At 42.1% G+C, this 17,372-nt stretch overlaps 1 protein-coding gene across 8 annotated transcripts in view; it reads left to right on the top strand.

The window, feature by feature from the left end:
• Positions 1–17,372, top strand: part of slc35a5 (solute carrier family 35 member A5) — a 41,624-nt gene that overhangs the window by 22,004 nt on the left and 2,248 nt on the right. For 5 of the 8 annotated variants that reach the window (XM_086006701.1, XM_086006700.1, XM_086006697.1 and 2 more), the window contains 5 exons: positions 4,213–4,311; positions 6,934–7,067; positions 9,269–9,336; positions 11,747–12,533; positions 16,407–17,119. In XM_086006701.1, coding sequence (XP_085862827.1) covers positions 4,213–4,311; positions 6,934–7,067; positions 9,269–9,336; positions 11,747–12,533; positions 16,407–16,475 — 1,157 coding nt within the window. In that variant the 3' untranslated portion in view covers positions 16,476–17,119. Of the gene's footprint in view, positions 1–4,212; positions 4,312–6,933; positions 7,068–9,268; positions 9,337–11,746; positions 12,534–16,406; positions 17,120–17,372 lie in introns of those variants that run through there. The other 3 variants (XM_086006699.1, XM_086006702.1, XM_086006704.1) reach the window with 3 other exon arrangements.

The following is a 17,372-nucleotide window of genomic DNA, read 5'->3' as shown; positions in this document are numbered from 1 at the left end:
TCAGATACCGCGATGAAAAGCTCCTATCTGATAACATTGACGCTGGTCTATCCGGAGCTTTTAAAAAAAACGGCAGTAGCTCGGTCCCATGGGTGCCGGATAGCACAAAGTTTCCTGTACTTTGTTAACCACTTTCTCCTGCCACCTTCAGGGACCTATGCACATTAACTCCCAGGTCCCTCTGTCCCTGTACACTCTTTAAAACTGTGCCATTAAGTGTATATTGCCTCTCCATGTTCCTTCTGCCAAAATGCATCACCTCACACTTCTCTGTATTAAATTGCATCATCTACTTGTCTGCCCATTCTGCGAGCCTTTCTATGTCCTGTTGCAGTCGATTGGTATCATCATCGCTGTTTGCACACCCCCAAGTTTGGTGTCATTGGCAAATTTAGAAATTCTACTCTGAATTCCAATATCCAGGTCATTCATATATATCAAAAAAAGCAGTGGCCCCTGCACTGACCCTTGGGGAACACCACTGTCTACCATCCTCCAGCCTGAAAAACAGCCATTTACCACAACTCGCTGTTTTCTGTCCTTAAGCCAATTCCTTATCCAAGCAGCCACTGACCCATCTATTCCATGAGCCTCAATTTTGTTAACCAGCCTTCTATGTGGTACTTTGTCAAACGCCTTCCGAAAATCCATGTAGACAACATGCATTGCATTCTCTTCATCTATCCTCTCTGTTACTTCATCAAAAAATTCAATTAGATTAGTCAAGCACGATCTGCCTTTTACAAATCCGTGTTGGCTCTCCTTAATTAGCTTAAACCTCTCCCAAGTGCCCCTTAATTATTTCCTTGATTATTGTTTCTAAAACTTTACCCACCACTGATATTAAATTGACCGTCCTGTAGTTATTAGGATTGTCCTTGCACCCTTTCTTGAACAATGGCATCACATTTGTCACTTTCCAATCCTCAGGCACCTCCCCCGCATCTAGGGAAGATTGGAAAATTATGACAAGCCCTTCTGTTATCTCCTCCTCCAATTCCCTTAGCAAGCCATCTGGACCAGGCGACTTGCCCACTCTAAGCACACCCAGCCTTTCTAGTACATCCTGTCTATCAATTTTCACCCCTTCCATTGCTTCCCTTTTCCACTTCTACCGATATTTTGTCAGCATCCACCTCCTTAGTAAACACCAATACAAAGTACTCATTGAGTATTCTAGCCTTGCCCTGCGCCTCTAAGCATATATCACCTTCTTTGTCTCTAATAGGCTCCACCCCGCCTCTTACTACCCGCTTACTGTTTACATGCCGGTAGAAGATTGTTGGGTTCCCTTTTATGTTCACCGCCATTCTACTCTCATTCTCTCTTTGCCAATCTTATTTTCATCTTCACATCCCCTCTCAACTTACTGTATTTGGTCTGGTTCTCCCTTAAAGAATTCACCTGACATTCATCATACACCCTCTTTTTTTGCAAAGCAAATCTGTTTGACCAATATAATGAGCCTACCACAAATAGGATAAGAACTCTAAAACTTGACAAAATAAAGTGTTATTTTTTGGGACCTCATTAAAGTATGTACACACACTGATTGTAGGGGCTTCAATACTTGTTGAGCATTAACACAAATCTCCATTGAGGAAATCTTGTTACTTGTTAGTGAGCCTACTCTAAATTTTTAGAGACTTATGTGGGCAGGTGTCTGGTGTGTCTGCTACAAGTATGCGTATGGAACAATGGTTAATTAATGTAGGCTATATCAATGAAAGTGTTTTCAGATATTAGCTGCCGAAGGTCTCAAATGCATCCTTTTAATAACAGCAATTTATTTGTTGTTTCAAAGGAGCAGCTTTTGTCAAAGCAATGTGACATTATTAGACAGACAATCTGAAATTTCTACGCTTTACAATTAATTATAGTGTTCACCAAAATCAGATCAAATGTCATTTTCAAATCATCAGTTTGGTGCATCTCTTAATGCTTGAGTTTTTGAAACTCCGCTAAGAATCCTTGAGGCATTAATACCTGCAGACATTTACGGGAACCTATGATGAAAAGTTCCAGATGGTGAAATATGCGAAAGGGCAGATGCAGGCAATGAACCTGAATGAAACTACCTCGACAGATGGTAAAGTCTTCTTGTTGAGTTGTATAGCAAGATGTGTTCAGACAAAAACATGTTCAAAAATAAAATTCCTCAACAACTACAATTAGCTTGTTACCTTACCTAAGGTTTTAGGAGCAACTGCTGATTTAAAGACAAACTTCTCTGCAGCAGCAAGCAGCCTGAAATTGACTAGTGACCTAAAAGGGCCGGGCCACATTAAACACCGCTGCATCATTAACAGCAGTTGCACTATCCTCAAGTCAGTCCCATTACAACTATTAGAAAAGGGCTATCCAGTTGTAAATGCTTTCCTTGTTATATATATAACGTTGTGTTACATAATGCTTCTGTTATAAAAAAGAGAATTTGCATGAGCAATGATACAGAATGGCCCAATATTTACCGAGCCGTGTGTTCACGGGGGAGACGAGTTATGGATGGGCAATCCAGAAGTACAGGTTTCCCAATCATCGTGCAGGTTTTAACTGCATGACGTCTTTAAATTCTTTCTCCGGGTTTCTCGCCCAACAGTCAGCCTGATTGACGGGCCGGCTGCCTGTCAGATGGGAAAGCCTGCAGTAGAAGGACGCAGCAGAGGAGCACGTAGGTCTAGTGGTGGGGGGTTAGAGTGTGGTCGGGGGAGCGAGAGTGTGGTCGTGGGGGGTCAGAGCGTAGTCGGGGGTGAGATGGTGGTCGCGGGGATTAGACCGCCGTCGGGGGGGGGGGGGCAAGATGGTGGTCGCGGGGGCATAGAGCATGGCTGAGGGCAAGATGGTGGTCGCAGGGGTGGGCGAGATCGCGGGGGGGTCGATGATCGCAGGGGTGGGGGGGGGAATTGGGGGGGTCAGAGATCACGGAGGTGGGAGGTCAGATGGATCATGTGGGTGGTTACAGGTTAGCTTGTTGGGCCTGGACAATGCACTCCTGCTCCTCCTGGCCCACAAGCCGTGCTCTGAAGGCACTGACTTATGGATCAAGCGCTTTTCACCTTCTTTTACCTGCCAGGTTTCCCGAGGTCAGAGAAATCCGGCCGACATTAGTTAAAAATAGAAACCTTGTTAAAATAGAGGCACGCAGCCTCCTTAAAAGCTTTCAATGACTGACCCGCCTCCTGAGAGCAGATTGGACGCCCGCCCACCCTTCCAACTTCTGTTAAAACCGGAAGTGGGTGGGTTCGAGTGTGTTAGGTTCGGGTTTGAAATTTAACATTTTTTAATTTCCCACCTGACCCAAACCCACCTGTTTTTAGGGGCTACAAATACCCCGTAATGTTGCTAGTGGCAACACTGGCCATCATCTTTATACCTCTTTGCAGCCAGCTCATAGCATCATTTGCAGAGACCTGGAAGTCTGTTGCATGCTTAAAAATCTCAGCAGAATGTGCATTGCATGGGGGGAACAGGGATTCAAATAGAGATAGATAATTGCATACCTTTACAACAAAAAACTCTACGAGATATGGTGCAGCTTAATTAACACAATTAGTAGGGATTTCCCATCTCCATATTGATGATACTGGCTTAAAATGAAACTCCTGTAATATACAGAGGAGCACTTCAGCAGGGGATGACTAAATTCACAGTTTTGAGTTTGAAATCTACCACTGAAACATATAAGCACCTACCCCTGCTGTTTACTTTTAACAGCTGTTGGCATACGGTGGCATAGTGGTTAGCACTGTTGCCTCACAGCGCCAGGGACCCGGGTTCGAATCCAGCCTCGGGCGACTGTCTGTGTGGAGTTTGCACATTCTCCCCGTGTTTGCGTGGGTTTACTCCGGGTGCTCCGGTTTCCTCCCACAGTCCAAAGATGTGCGGGTTAGGTTGATTGGCTATGATAAATTGACCCTTAGTGTTAGGGGGATTAAATACGTGGGGTTACGGGGATAGGGTGGGATATGTGTTGGTGTAGGGGTTACGGGGATCGGGTGGGATATGTGTCGGTGCAGGCTCGATGGGCCGAAATGGCCTCTATCTGCACTGTGTGGTTTCTGTGATTTCTGTGAGCTGTATAGTTTTGAGGGGTAAAGAGTTTTCTGTTGAACAGAACAGTTTCTCGTTAAATTCTAGTATGTCAGTTTAGAGCTATGTTTTCTTGCTGCACAGCCAGTGATACTAACTAAAATCCTTTTTTATGCTTCCCAGAGAATAGATACAACTATCTACCAGCCACAGTGAATATATGTGCAGAGACTGTAAAACTGGTGTTTTGTGGCATTCTTGCACTAAGGATTCTGATAAAAGGTGAGTTTAAAATATCAACCTTTATTCAAGGATTTCTGTGCAGCTTTCATACTAGTGTTTATAGGATTTGGGCAAGGCATCTAGTGAACATCAAAAATATTTTTTTAATACTTTGTTTACTGCCTCCACGGTTGTTGATAGTGGAGTCTCTACGCAATATACATGTTAGAATAGAATCGTTACAGCACAGAATGAAGGCCATTCGACCCGTCGAGCCCGTGATGGCTCTCTGCAAGAGCACTTCAGCTAGTCCCAATCCCCTGCCCTTTCTCCATAGCCCTGCAAATTATTTATGTTCAGGTACTTATCTAATTCCCTTTTGAAAGCCATGATTGAATCTGCCTCCACCACCCTTTCAGACAGTGTATTCCAGATCATAGCCACTCGCTGTGTAAAAATGTTTTTCCTCATGTCGCCTTTGGATCTTCTGCCAATCACCTTAAATCTGTGTCCTCTGGTTCTCTACCCTTCCGCCAATGGGAACGGTTTCTCTCTATCTACTCTGTCTAGACCCCTCATGATTTTGAACACCTCTATCAAATCTCCTCTCAATCTTCTCTGCTCTAAGGAGAACAGCCCCAGCATCTACAGTCTAACCACGTAACTGAAGTCCCTCATCCCTGGAACCATTCTTGTAAATCTTTTCTGCACCCTCTCTAAAGCCTTCACATCCTTCCTAAAGTGCGGTGCCCAGAATTGGACACAATACTCCCGTTGTGGCCAAACTAGTGTTTTATAAAGGTTCATCATAACTTCCTTGCTTTTGTACTCTATGCCTCTATTTATAAAGTCCAGCTTTTTTAACCGCTTTCTCAGCCTGCCCTGCCACCTACAACGATTTGTGCACATATACCCTCAGGTCTCTCTGTTCCTACACCCTCTTTAGAATTGTACCCTTTAGTTTAGATTGCCTCTCCTTGTTCTTCCTACCAAAATGTATCACTTCGCACTTTTCTGCGTTAAACTTCATCTGCCACGTGTCCGCCCATTCCACCACCCTGCCTATGTCCTCTTAAAGTCTATCCCTATCCTCCTCACTGTTCACTATACTTCCAAGTTTTGTGTCATCTGCAAATTTTGAAATAGTGCCCTGTACACCTAAGTTCAAATCATTAATATGTATCAAGAAAAGCAGTGGTCCTAGTACCGACCCCTGGGGAACACCACTGTATACCTTCCTCCAGCCTGAAAAACAGCCGTTCACCACTACTCTCTGTTTCCTGTCACTTAGCCAATTTCGTATCCATGCTGCCACTGACCCTTTTATTCCATGGGCTTTAACTTTGCTGGCAAGCCTATTATGTGGCACTTTATAAAGCATTGTCCTCATCAACCATCTCATAATTCAATCAAATTAGTTAAACACAATTTGCCTTTAACAAATCCGTGCTGGCTTCCCTTAATTAATCCATACTTGTCCAAGTGACTGTTAATTTTATCCCAGATTATCGTTTCTAAAAGCTTCCCCACCATCAAGGTTAAGCTGACTGGCCTGTAGTTGCTGGGTTTATCCTTACACCCTTTTTAAAAAAATTCTTTCATGGGATGTGGGTGTCGCTGGCAAGGCCAGCATTTATTGCCCATCCCTAGTTGCCCTTGAGAAGGTGGTGGTGAGCCGCCGCCTTGAACTGCTGCAGTCCGTGTGGTGAAGGTACTCCCGCAGTGCTGTTAGGGAGGGAGTTCCAGGATTTTGACCCAGCAACAATGAAGGAAAGGCGATATACTTCCAAGTCAGGATGGTGTATGACTTGGAGGGGAACTTGGTAGTGGTGTTCCCATGCGCCTGCTGCCCATGCCCTTCTAGGTGGTAGAGGTCGAGGGTTTGGGAGGTGCTGCTGAAGAAGCCTTGGCGAGTTGCTGCAGTGCATCTTGTAGATGGTACACACTGCAGCCACGGTGTACACAGCACTGTCTGTGGAGGAGCAGTGAATGACAGACCGCAACTTCAGGATGTTCGTATTAGGCTGCGTGTGCGCTAAATCCTGAAGTTGCGGTCAGTTTCGAAGGCGAAATGACAGCGAACGCTGCCAGTTCACCGTCATCAGGACCGCAAGCTCCAGGCCAATATTTCTGAAACAGTGATGCACAGTAAAATTGTTAATAGAAAGTGTATAAACATGGCAGGGGTTGACTTTTGTCTTCTAAATTCCTCTTCACGCCAACCAAGCTTGAACTGTGAATGTTCTGCATCATTGGGCCACTGCAATTGGGTTTTGATTTTTAGGAAAATGTAGTAACTGTAGCAATACCCAATTCTTTGTATTGCATTATTCTCTCTTGATTCCTCCAAAATACCTACCTTCCTCAGTAGAAAGGATTGCTTGGAGACCGAATCTCAGCTTTCCACCAATGTCAGTTTTTAGCTGATCATTTGGAGGTGTGAGACTGACTTGGGGTGACGAGCATTTCATCTAATCTTCATCTTCCCTTCCTCTGGGGAAGCACTTGGCTACCCCAGCAGGCATTTGAGATCGCAAACTCGCCATGTGACAAACCGGTGCAAGCCTTTTCTGTATCTTCAGTGTAATTCTGCACCACTGAACTACTCCAGGAATATACTACAGCTTCATAAATCTTCAAGTGTGACTATAAGTGATTATCTCGCTTTTTCTTTCTACTCAGAAGGACAGACATGCAAGGATTTGGAATGTTCTTCTTGGCGCAGTTTTTTTCAATTCATGAAATGGTCTATTCCGGCATTTCTCTACTTTGTGGATAATTTAATTGCCTTCTATGTGTTGGTCTACCTCCAACCAGTAAGTTAAAACTAAATGCCTTCAGCACAGAGATGTAACCTCTCATTATTACTGAAAGTATAGCTTGTTAAACATAGAATATGCCCACATTTACTGGAGACAAAGGAAGTTATACAATCCAGAAATGCATAGAAGAGGAGTTAGGGGAGTTCTCCCAGTTTCTGGCCAACACTTATCCCTCAACCAACATCACTAAAACAGATTATCTGGTCTAACAACAGAAAACGCTGGAAAAACTCAGCAGGCCAGGCAACATCCGTGGAGAGAGAAATAGAGTCAACGTTTCGGGTCGAAACCCTTCGTCAGAACTGAGAAAAAAGCAGGAAATGAAACAGATTAAAAAGCAAGTTTGGGGGCTGGGAAATGGGGGAGGGGATGAAAGAACAAAAGGGGAGGTCTGTGGGAAGTGAAGAGACATTAAGAGATATTCAAGTCGAGACGAGATGGTAATCATCTCATTGCCGTTTAGTGGGACCTTCCTATATGCAAATTCCTGCCATGTTTGCCTACATTACAACAGTGACTGTACTTCACAGGTACTTCATTCACAGTGTCAAATTTTGTTTGGTAACACTCTTGCGAAGCACGTTGGAACATTTTATTAAGTTAGTGGCATTATATAAATGCAAGTTGTTGTTGAAGCGATTTGGATTGTCTTGAGGTTGTGAAAGACATAAAAATGCAAGTTCTATCTTTAGGTTAGGTATTGGACATTGACATCTTAGACCTACGTTTGAAACCTGCCCTGGATGAAAACCTCCTCTGTCTGCTGGCTGCCAGGTTTCAATGTGAAATGCATTCTAGTAGTCAGGGACACAAAACTGCCTTTAATTGGCTACTAGTTGGCTGGTATGAGAAATGGAAAATACTCTGCTGAGGTTAAGGTTGGGACAGAGTAGAGGGAACTTTGCTCTGCATCTAATCATGTCATATATAGCCTGAAAGTGCTTTATGCTGACACAGGATGGCCAAAATTGATTTTCCACAGCCTACATCGTGCAAAAAATCAGCCCTCCTCTCCACCTGCTGCCCATATTCTAGCCTACACTAAGTCCTGCTCACTCATCACCCTGACCTACATTGGCTCCTAGTCCTCAACACCTCATAATTAAAAATTTTGGCCTCCCGTTTATCCCTTTATGGCCTCACTCCTCCACCCCCCCCCCCCCCCAAATTCTCCACTCCTCTTGTGCATTCCCCCTCCCTTCACTCCACCATTGGCGGCTCTGGCTTCAGCCACCTTGGTCCCATGCTATAAGGATACATAGACATGGGGATGTAGGGGTAGATGTAATCGTATACACCAAATAGAATGAGGTCTGCTAACTTCTTGTGCGCTGGATTAATGTGCTTCGGCATGCTGCGAGATCCAAATTTAGATAACATTTTCTGATTTTGGTTAAATTGACAGACATATCAGCAAGCAAAAGTTGGGTATCTGGTCAAGGGAAAGGGAGGAAATTCAGTAGTGGTTCCACCTTGAATTATATTTGAGCATCCCTTAGTCGTAGAGCAACACTGGTAGAGACCATGAAGTGAATCCATGACAGATTCTAATGTTTATGTCTAGAGTGGATAAGGGACAAAAGAAAAACAAGGATTGGAAATGTTGAAACATACAGGTGTAGAAAGATATTGAGGAGAAATCCTACCAGATTATATAGTAAATAGGATTTACAGTTTGAAATAAAATCAAAACTAAAGTTACCAAATCAAAAATGGAAAATACAGCAACAGTGGAAAGAGACATCAACAACCATTAGCCCTCATTACCTGCAGTTAAATTTACGGATAAGTGTGGATTTCTGGAATGTTGTTTCCCCACTTCACCCTTCAGATAAATTCAGAAAATGTTTTCCATTTGAATCATTATGTTATGATGCAGTTACTCCTACTTAACCATGAAATAATACTTTAATTTTATTCAGTGATTGTATTTACTACACAAGTATTGTACAGTTGTAAACTTTATATCATGTAGCACTTTTTGGGATATTGTGACATTTTTGGCTATTTTGATTGGAATTCTATATTTTATAAACTGTAGACACGAGACTTGGAACTGGCTACCATTCAAATGCTTTACATTTGAAGTACTTTTTGAGCAATAGTAGATCATATTAAAATTCAGTAATTTGGCTTAGCATTGTGTGATGAAGGTGCACGCTTTCATGGCTAACTTTTTTTCTGGTCTTGTTTAGGCAATGGCAGTCTTGTTCTCAAATTTCGTTATTATCACCACAGCTCTTCTGTTCAGGATTGTTCTGAAGTAAGTTGATTGAATAATTCCTGTAGCAACCTGATAATTAGAAGGGTATCCTCGCACACTAATTTGAACTACCACAGAGATCTAATATCCTCTTTATACTGCAAAGAGGGTGCCCAAATCTGTGTAGTAAGACTTGAGTGTAACTGCTGTTGGCTTTCACTGGAGCCAGGAAGGATGTTCCCGATGGCGGGGGAGTCCAGAACCAGGGGTCACCATCTGAAGATAAGGGGTAAGCCATTTAGGACAGAGATGAGGAATTTATTCACCCAGAGAGTGGTGAACCTGTGGAATTCTCTACCACAGAAGGCAGTTGAGGCCAATTCATCTATATAAAGGATCCGTCCGTCTGTTTGTCTGTCTGTATGTATGTCTGTCTGTCTGCTATACACTCAAAAGTTATAGAGCGTACCTACACATATGTTATATCAAAAGAAAGCTTATGATTAGGGGAGTCTCATAGGTGTATTTACTTTTTGGTCAGACAAAAATTGTTCGGACAGTATACAAAAAACGTTCAAAAATCCGCTCATTAGTGGTTGACCAATCCTACCGCTCATTAGCGTTGAGTGACGTGATGGTTGACCAATCCTACAGTTCAGTGACCTGATGGTTGACCAATCGGTGCATCACGGGGGGGCGTTTCATTCCGTGTGTGGGCGGGACCTAATCCTGCAGCCTCCCGAAACGTAGCCGACATTTTTTTCACTGCTTTTACTCAACAGCGAGCGGGGCAGCTGCGGCGGCCCGCCGGAGCAGGAGGTGAGTTGGGGTCACTCGGGCCAGTCCTGACAACCGCTCAGCCCAAGACACAGAGCGGGGGAGCGGCAGCGGCCGGCCGTAAACTGCGCGGCCCTGTAAACTGCCATTTTACAAAAAAGCCTTGGCAACGCCGGGCCCCCCAGCTAGTTAAATATATTCAAGAAGGAGTTAGATATATTTCTTAAGGCTAAAGGGATCAAGGGATATGGGGCGGGGTACTGAGTTTGGATGATCAGCCATGATCTCATTGAATGGCGGAGTAGGCTCGAGGGGCCGAATGGCCTACTCCTGCTCCTATCTTCTATGTTTCTATGAGCCGCTCTGAAACCATAATTACTTTTTTAGTTAAATTGCACAATTATTTTTTTCACATCAACTGATATTGGTGGTTACAAGAGGTGGAATGGAACAGGTATGAACATAAACCATGCGACCACTTGTGTTGCAATATTTTTGAACTGGACCTGACATGAAATCTACATGAAAAATAGTTGACTTCAATGGAAAAGAAAATTGGGTACAGTGTAAAACGGGCTGCCAAAGCGACCTCACTGAGCTCATGTATTGTTTAACCAATCAATTTCTCAATTGTTTAACCAATCAGTTTCTCAATTGTTTTCTGGGGTGTGGGTGAAATTCCTCGGTTTAAATCAGGAGAATGCCTGTTCTACTCCTGCGAATATGGCATTCTTACAAAATCACATTTCAAACCCACCTATTCTTGCTATTTTGTTAGTGAGCCATTAATTCTGGAGAGCAAGATCATATTCTGTGCTTTGTGACAAGACATTTCGGGTCCCAAGACCCAGTTGTAAATTGACCAATTGCATTTGAGACTAAATTGATTTTGAGTAAATGATTTTAATTTCCCTTGCCACAGGATTCCACTGAAAAATCAGCACACATCAACTTTGTTTAAATATTTTGAGTAAATACAAAATCAAGCCATCAAAAGACAAATACAGTTTATAATGATGCAAACTATTTCCACAAAGGGGATAAGCTATCTCCAAACTTTGTAGAAATATTAATTTTTGCATAAACCCACTCAAAAAAAATAAAATAATAAAATGTAACAATTAAGGAATATGGGCACAATGCCCTGATGCAAACTATGCAGTATCACAGATTCATCTCCTCACAGCATTTGTATTTATTTAATATTTTTTTGAAGGATTAGCTCATGTACTTTTTTCGGATGCATCAATTATGCTGTTACTTTACATGTTGCAGCATGCATATGGCTACTGCAGTTTTAAAATTTAGGTGCTTAGGGTCTAAGAATCATGCATATTTTGTTCTGTTCCCACAAGAATCTGATAATAGCATTGTACGACTGCTTTCCCAGCTCCGTGAAATCTTTCTTGAATCCTTTGAAAATGTCTGTGTTTATAGCAAATTACATTTTTACGAAGTGTTATGCAAAACTGTTTGAATTCAATCAATAGCATGGCTATATTAAAACAAACTTTTAAGTTGTTATAAAATTCTTATTTTCTTAGAGGTAAAACATTTTGTTGTTTAAGATACAGTTGGATGCAGTGATGGGAGACTGAATAGCTTTTCTCATCCCTGACTTTTCTTACGCTCTTTCATCCGCACCATGTAAACTGCAAGCATGCAATAATGTTGTGTTTCTATTTTCCAATAGGCGGCGCCTGTCCTCGGTGCAATGGGCCTCACTGGTGATTTTATTCCTTTCCATCGTAGCTCTTGTATCAGGGACTGGAGTAGCCCAAGATGTTGTGACAAAGCACATGTTTAATCACAACATACACTTCAATGCTTCGAATAGCTGCATCCCATTCATAACATCTCAGGATAAAAATGCACAACGCCAGCTGGAGATCAATTCCACAGTGTTTTTATTGCCAGCTTCGAAATGGGACATAAGTTCATTAAAAAGCCTTAACCTTGGTCTCGGCCACCTCTTCATAATTATACAATGTTTTATCTCTGCCATGGCTAACATTTATAATGAAAAAATGCTGAAAGAAGGAGATCAGCTGACTGAAAGTATTTTCATTCAGAATAGTAAGCTGTACTTTTTTGGAGTCATATTCAATGGGCTCATATTACTTCTTCGATCTGAATCCCGCATCCACATCCAAAACTCTGGATTTTTCTGTGGGCACAATATGTTTTCTGTGGCTTTAATTTTTATTACTGCTGCCTTTGGACTGTCCGTGGCTTTTATCCTGAAGTTCAGAGACAACATGTTTCACGTCCTCACTGCCCAAATAATAACTGTTATCATTACTACAGTATCTATCTTAATATTTGATTTTAAACCTTCATTGAGCTTCTTATTGGAAGTCCCTGTGGTATTCCTGGCAATATTTATTTACAATGCCAGCAAGATAAAGGATCCAGCATATGTGCTACAGCGAGAGAGACTCAAGGTTATAAATGGTGAACTTCTGGAGCGTTCCAGTGGGGTAAGTAGTCCCTGAGTTCAAGAAGTACCTTTTGCTCAATGTAATCTCAAAAGAAAAAAATCTGCGTTCAGAGATGCAATGTTTACTCATTATTTTCTCGTACAGATATGTGCTAACAAAGCTTACAGCAACTCGCACTTGTATAGCGCTTTAATGTTGTGCTTACGGTTAGTGATTTACAATGTGAAGTTAAAATCTGATGTATTTGCATGCATTCTATGATTTGAGCTGAAAATGTGTATCTTTGCATATTTTTGCAATAACAGACAACCAATCAATCGATGGTTATTGATTTTGTACTTAGAATGATTTTTATATTTAGTCAAGACTCTATTTTAATAAATATTTTCCATAATCACTGCTGAAATTACAGTCATACTTAATATATGAGCAGAACTTTGGTACGATGAGTCAAATATAAGGCACAGCTCCAAGATGTGGTGCTGGCACAGAAGGGGGTCAAATCAAAGCAAGTCAACTCCCAACAGCTTTGGGCACTTCCTAATGGACAGTTACATGTTACAAATAAACATGAAAAGACCTGCAAAAATATCTCAATCTGAAAGTAGAACAGAAAATTCTAGAAATACACAGCAAGTCAGTCAGAAATTTGTAAAGAGAACCTACTGTTTGTTCCCAGCAAATTTCTCTTTGAAGTTTTTTTTTCCTGATTTCTCCCCTTTTTCTTTCTGTGGGACTTTTCATACTCTACTTTTTTTAAATATGTTTCGATTGCATCACAGAAATTTTAATCTCATCTGACAGTTTTCTATTAAGTCCATTAACTTCCTCTGTGATTGGAGTATCTGTTGTTTCTCTTCCTCCTCTCCCTTCCTTTTTCAGCTTTAGTTGCTTATCTTTCAATTGTCAGTTCTAATGAAGGGCTATACCAGAACAATTAACCTATTTTTTAACAGATGCTGACTAACCTGTTGTGTATTTCCAGAATTTTCTGTTTTCATTTAAGTATTCATAGAATCATAGAAATTTACGGCACAGAAGGAGGCCATTCAGCCCATCATGTCCGTGCCGGCTGAAAAAGAGCTGTCCAGCCTAATCCCACTTTCCAGCTCTTGGTCCGTAGCCCTGTAGGTTACGGCACTTCAGGTGCATATCCAAGTACTTTTTAAATGTGATGAGGGTTTCTGCCTCTACCACCCTTTCAGGAAGTGAGTTCCAGACCCCCATCACCCTCTGGGTGAAAAAAGTTCTCCTTAACTCCCCTCCCCTCTAATCCTTCTACCAATTACTTTAAATCTATGTTGTCTGGTTATAGACCTCTCTGCTAAAGGAAATATGTCCTTCCTATCCACTCTATCTAGGCCCCTCATCATTTTATACACTTCAAGTCTCCCCTCAGCCACCTCTGTTCCAAAGAAAACAACCCAGCTTATCCAATCTTTTCTCATAGCTAAAAGTCTCCAGTCCTGGCAACATCCTTGTAAATCTCCTCTGTACAATCTCCAGTGCAATCACATCTTTCCTGTAATGTGGTGAGCAGAACTGTCGCAGTATTCTAGCTGTGGTCTAACTAGTGTTTTATACAGTTCAAGCATAACCTCCCTGCTCTTATATTCTACAATAAAGGAAAGTATCCCGTATGCCTTCTTAACCATCTTATCTACCTGTCCTGCTACCTTCAGGGATCGTTGGACATGCACCCCAAGGTCTCTCTGTTCCTCTACACTTCTCAGTGTCCTACCATTTATTGTGTTTTCCTTGCCTTGTTAGCCCTACCCAAATGCATTTCCTCACACCTCTCTAGATTGAATTGACAGAAACCTCCAAGCAGGTTGTCTACCTCCATGATCAAAGAATAGCATTAGATGTGGGTAGGGAATGAAAAGTACTTCAAATTTTCACTGGTTTCCTGAATAATTTCAGTTAGCTAATTGTAGAATGACAGATGTTTCATTCATCAACAATGAACAGCCTTGTGTGAGTCTCAAGTATGTGCAATGCAAATAAAATAACTTAATAAGGCATACGGCTGAAGCACAATTGACTGCTTGGCCCCCGTGGAGTTTGCAATAACTGAGGATGTTTAACAGTATTTATCATTTGTCCCAACCCGCATGTCATACAGTTCTTTGACCAAGCATGCAGAAATCCTGCTTGTGGGCTTCTGCCAATATGACTTTGTAATCATGCATTAAGAGGTGCTTGAGGCTAACATGCGTTGACTAGTTCTGATTTTACCACCTCTGTGGCAATGCCACACACTTGTTCTGTGCTTTTTATGTGGCTCATTTTACCATTGTTTCTGTACACATGATGGAGCTTCAGCTATGAGTGCAGAAAATGTTTACTGTAACAAAAGTTGTACTAATGTACAAATTTGATAAGCATTGATTGCAAAAATAATTCCACATGGTAACCACAAGACCGTTGTGCATGTAAGTGCATCTTATTTTTAACTTCTCATTGCAAATATAAAAGGTTGTGCTTCAATTTTAAAAACAAAAAAAAGTCACATTCACTTTGCATGATACCTAAACAACATTAAGGAACTATTATTACTTGTCTTTGAAAAATGGCATACTGTTAACCTGCTCACATTTAAAAAGGAAGCTTTGAAGTTTAGGAATAATTTACAAAGACACAGGAGCATTTGTTCACCATCCCATCTGTTGGAATGATTGGTTTTCTGAAGTGGATACTTTTTGCAACTCATTGCTTATAGAATCATAGAATTTTGCAGCGGCACGTTGTGCCTGTGCAGGGACTTGAGCGCATAAAGCTAGGCTGACACTCCAGTGCAGTGCTGAGGGTGTGCTGCACTGTCGGAGGTGCCGTCTTTCGGATGAGACGTCAAACCGAGGCCCCGGCTGACGTAAAAGATCCCATGGCACTATTTCGAAGAAGAGTAGTGGCGTTAACCCCAGTGTCCTGGCCAATATTTATCCCTCAACCAGCATAACAAAAACATTATTTGGTCATTATCACATTGCTGTTTGTGGGACCTTGCTGTGTGCAAATTGGCTGCCGCGTTTCCCACGTTACAACAGTGACTACACTTGAAAAGTGCTTCATTGGCTGTAAAGCGCTTTGAGACGCCCAGTGGTCGTGAAAGGCGCTATATAAACACAAGTCTTTTTTCTTTCTTGTTTAAAATGAGTTATTTGGCCCTTCTAAAAATGAAAATCAAATTGAAAAAGCCTTATGCCCTCACTTTGGTAATGTTGGAGGTAGAATCATTACCTTAATGGCTCTACTAATAATAATCTGCCAAATAAAAGCAGTGAGCTTTAAAATGATCAATTTAAAAAAAAGTTAGCAAAGGAGACGTTGACAGGACTAGCTTTTTAATATGGATCATCTGAGGGAATTGTGGCTACATATACCCACCTCCCTGCAGCCTGACCTTCCCATGCAGTATGTGATGCTACGACAGGTAATCACAAGATTATGGACGAGGAAGGCCATTCGAACCATCTTAGCTCATCTATACGGAATGACACCAAATTCCAACCTACCACTGCAGCATCCAGTTAGTTCTGACATAATTCCAGGTTTATCACCTTCACTACTCTAACTGGGTGTCCATTCCATGTGTTGCTGACGCGTTGTGTGAAAACAAAATTTCCATATGTAACTCATGTAACTGGAGACAATTGATGCTCCCTGGGTTGATGGATCAATGCCCTAATGCATATTTTTTGGCATTGCTCATGGTGAGTTGCAGGATACATTGTTTTATAAGAATAGGGGTGTTATCAGTAAATGTGATGGGGAAAGTGTTACAGGAAGTAAGCGTGACACTTTTAATATTGAGATATATATATATAAATGTGAATAAAGTTACAAAAGTTCTTGATTTCATTTAATCTACAAAACAGTGATTTTTTCCCCCCCCTTTGTTTTGACTTTTAGGATGGTGAGGAGTTGGAGAGGTTGACCAAACCAAGCACAGATTCTGAAACAGAAGAAGATTCCTTCTAGAAAATGAATCCTTTTCATAGATAGGATGCAAATTAAGTACTTAACTTCTTCGATACATTAATTGTTTAAAAAATGTTAGCCATTCCTCCTTGTCCACATTGTTAACCCTTTCTAGAAACTTTCATCATGCCCCAAGAAACCAGACAGATAGCTATATCAACAATGTGCAATCCCAGCCTGGTTACAGAATAACATAGGAATGACTCATTTGACTGTAGGTTGGACTAACTCATAAAAACTGTATGATGGAATTACATTGACCCGGATTTTGCAGTCAGTGACGACAGAAGGGCGCATTACGTTTACAGCTGCCCACAGACTTTTCATGGGCTTTTGAGCAGCAACGTACGGTTACTAGAGATCCTTTTCAGTACGGCACCCTCTACAGGGGATCTGGGACCTGTGTGAACAGCGTGTGTCTTCAGCCAATCAGTTTGAAAAATCCGCACTGAGACACGCAGGCCGTAATTTTAATCTGGAGGCGGGTAGGGAGTGAGTGGGGCTAGAAAGCAGTCGGGAAACCCGGGAGAACGAGTTTCCCGAAGGCCCTGCCAAATTTAACGGCAGGGCCTAATTGGATTTAAAAGCTCTGTTTCCTGCCCACAGCCAGCCAGGGGGGTCGGGAGGCTGAGAAGGCAATTGGGGGCTGGAGGGGGGGTGTTCAGAGGGCTCGTGGGGGGGAGGGATCTGAGGGGGTGGGTGATGTCCGATCGCAGTGGGTGGGCGAGGTAAGGGCGCTGGATCCAGGAGGTAAGTGGAAAGGCTCTTGCCTCCTAAATCCAGCAGTCCTTGCCTGCCTATAGCTGGCGGGTTCCCCGAGGCCCGGGAAACCCGATTAGCCAGAGTTAAATTTGTAATGGTGGATCACCATGAGGCATGCTAGCTTCATTATAATAT

The sequence above is a fragment of the Somniosus microcephalus genome, chromosome 14, assembly GCF_052327205.1.
Source record: "Somniosus microcephalus isolate GS21.2 chromosome 14, FLI_Smic_1.0, whole genome shotgun sequence".
Classification (NCBI taxonomy): domain Eukaryota; kingdom Metazoa; phylum Chordata; class Chondrichthyes; order Squaliformes; family Somniosidae; genus Somniosus; species Somniosus microcephalus.
This window is presented reverse-complemented; position numbering and strand designations above follow the sequence as displayed.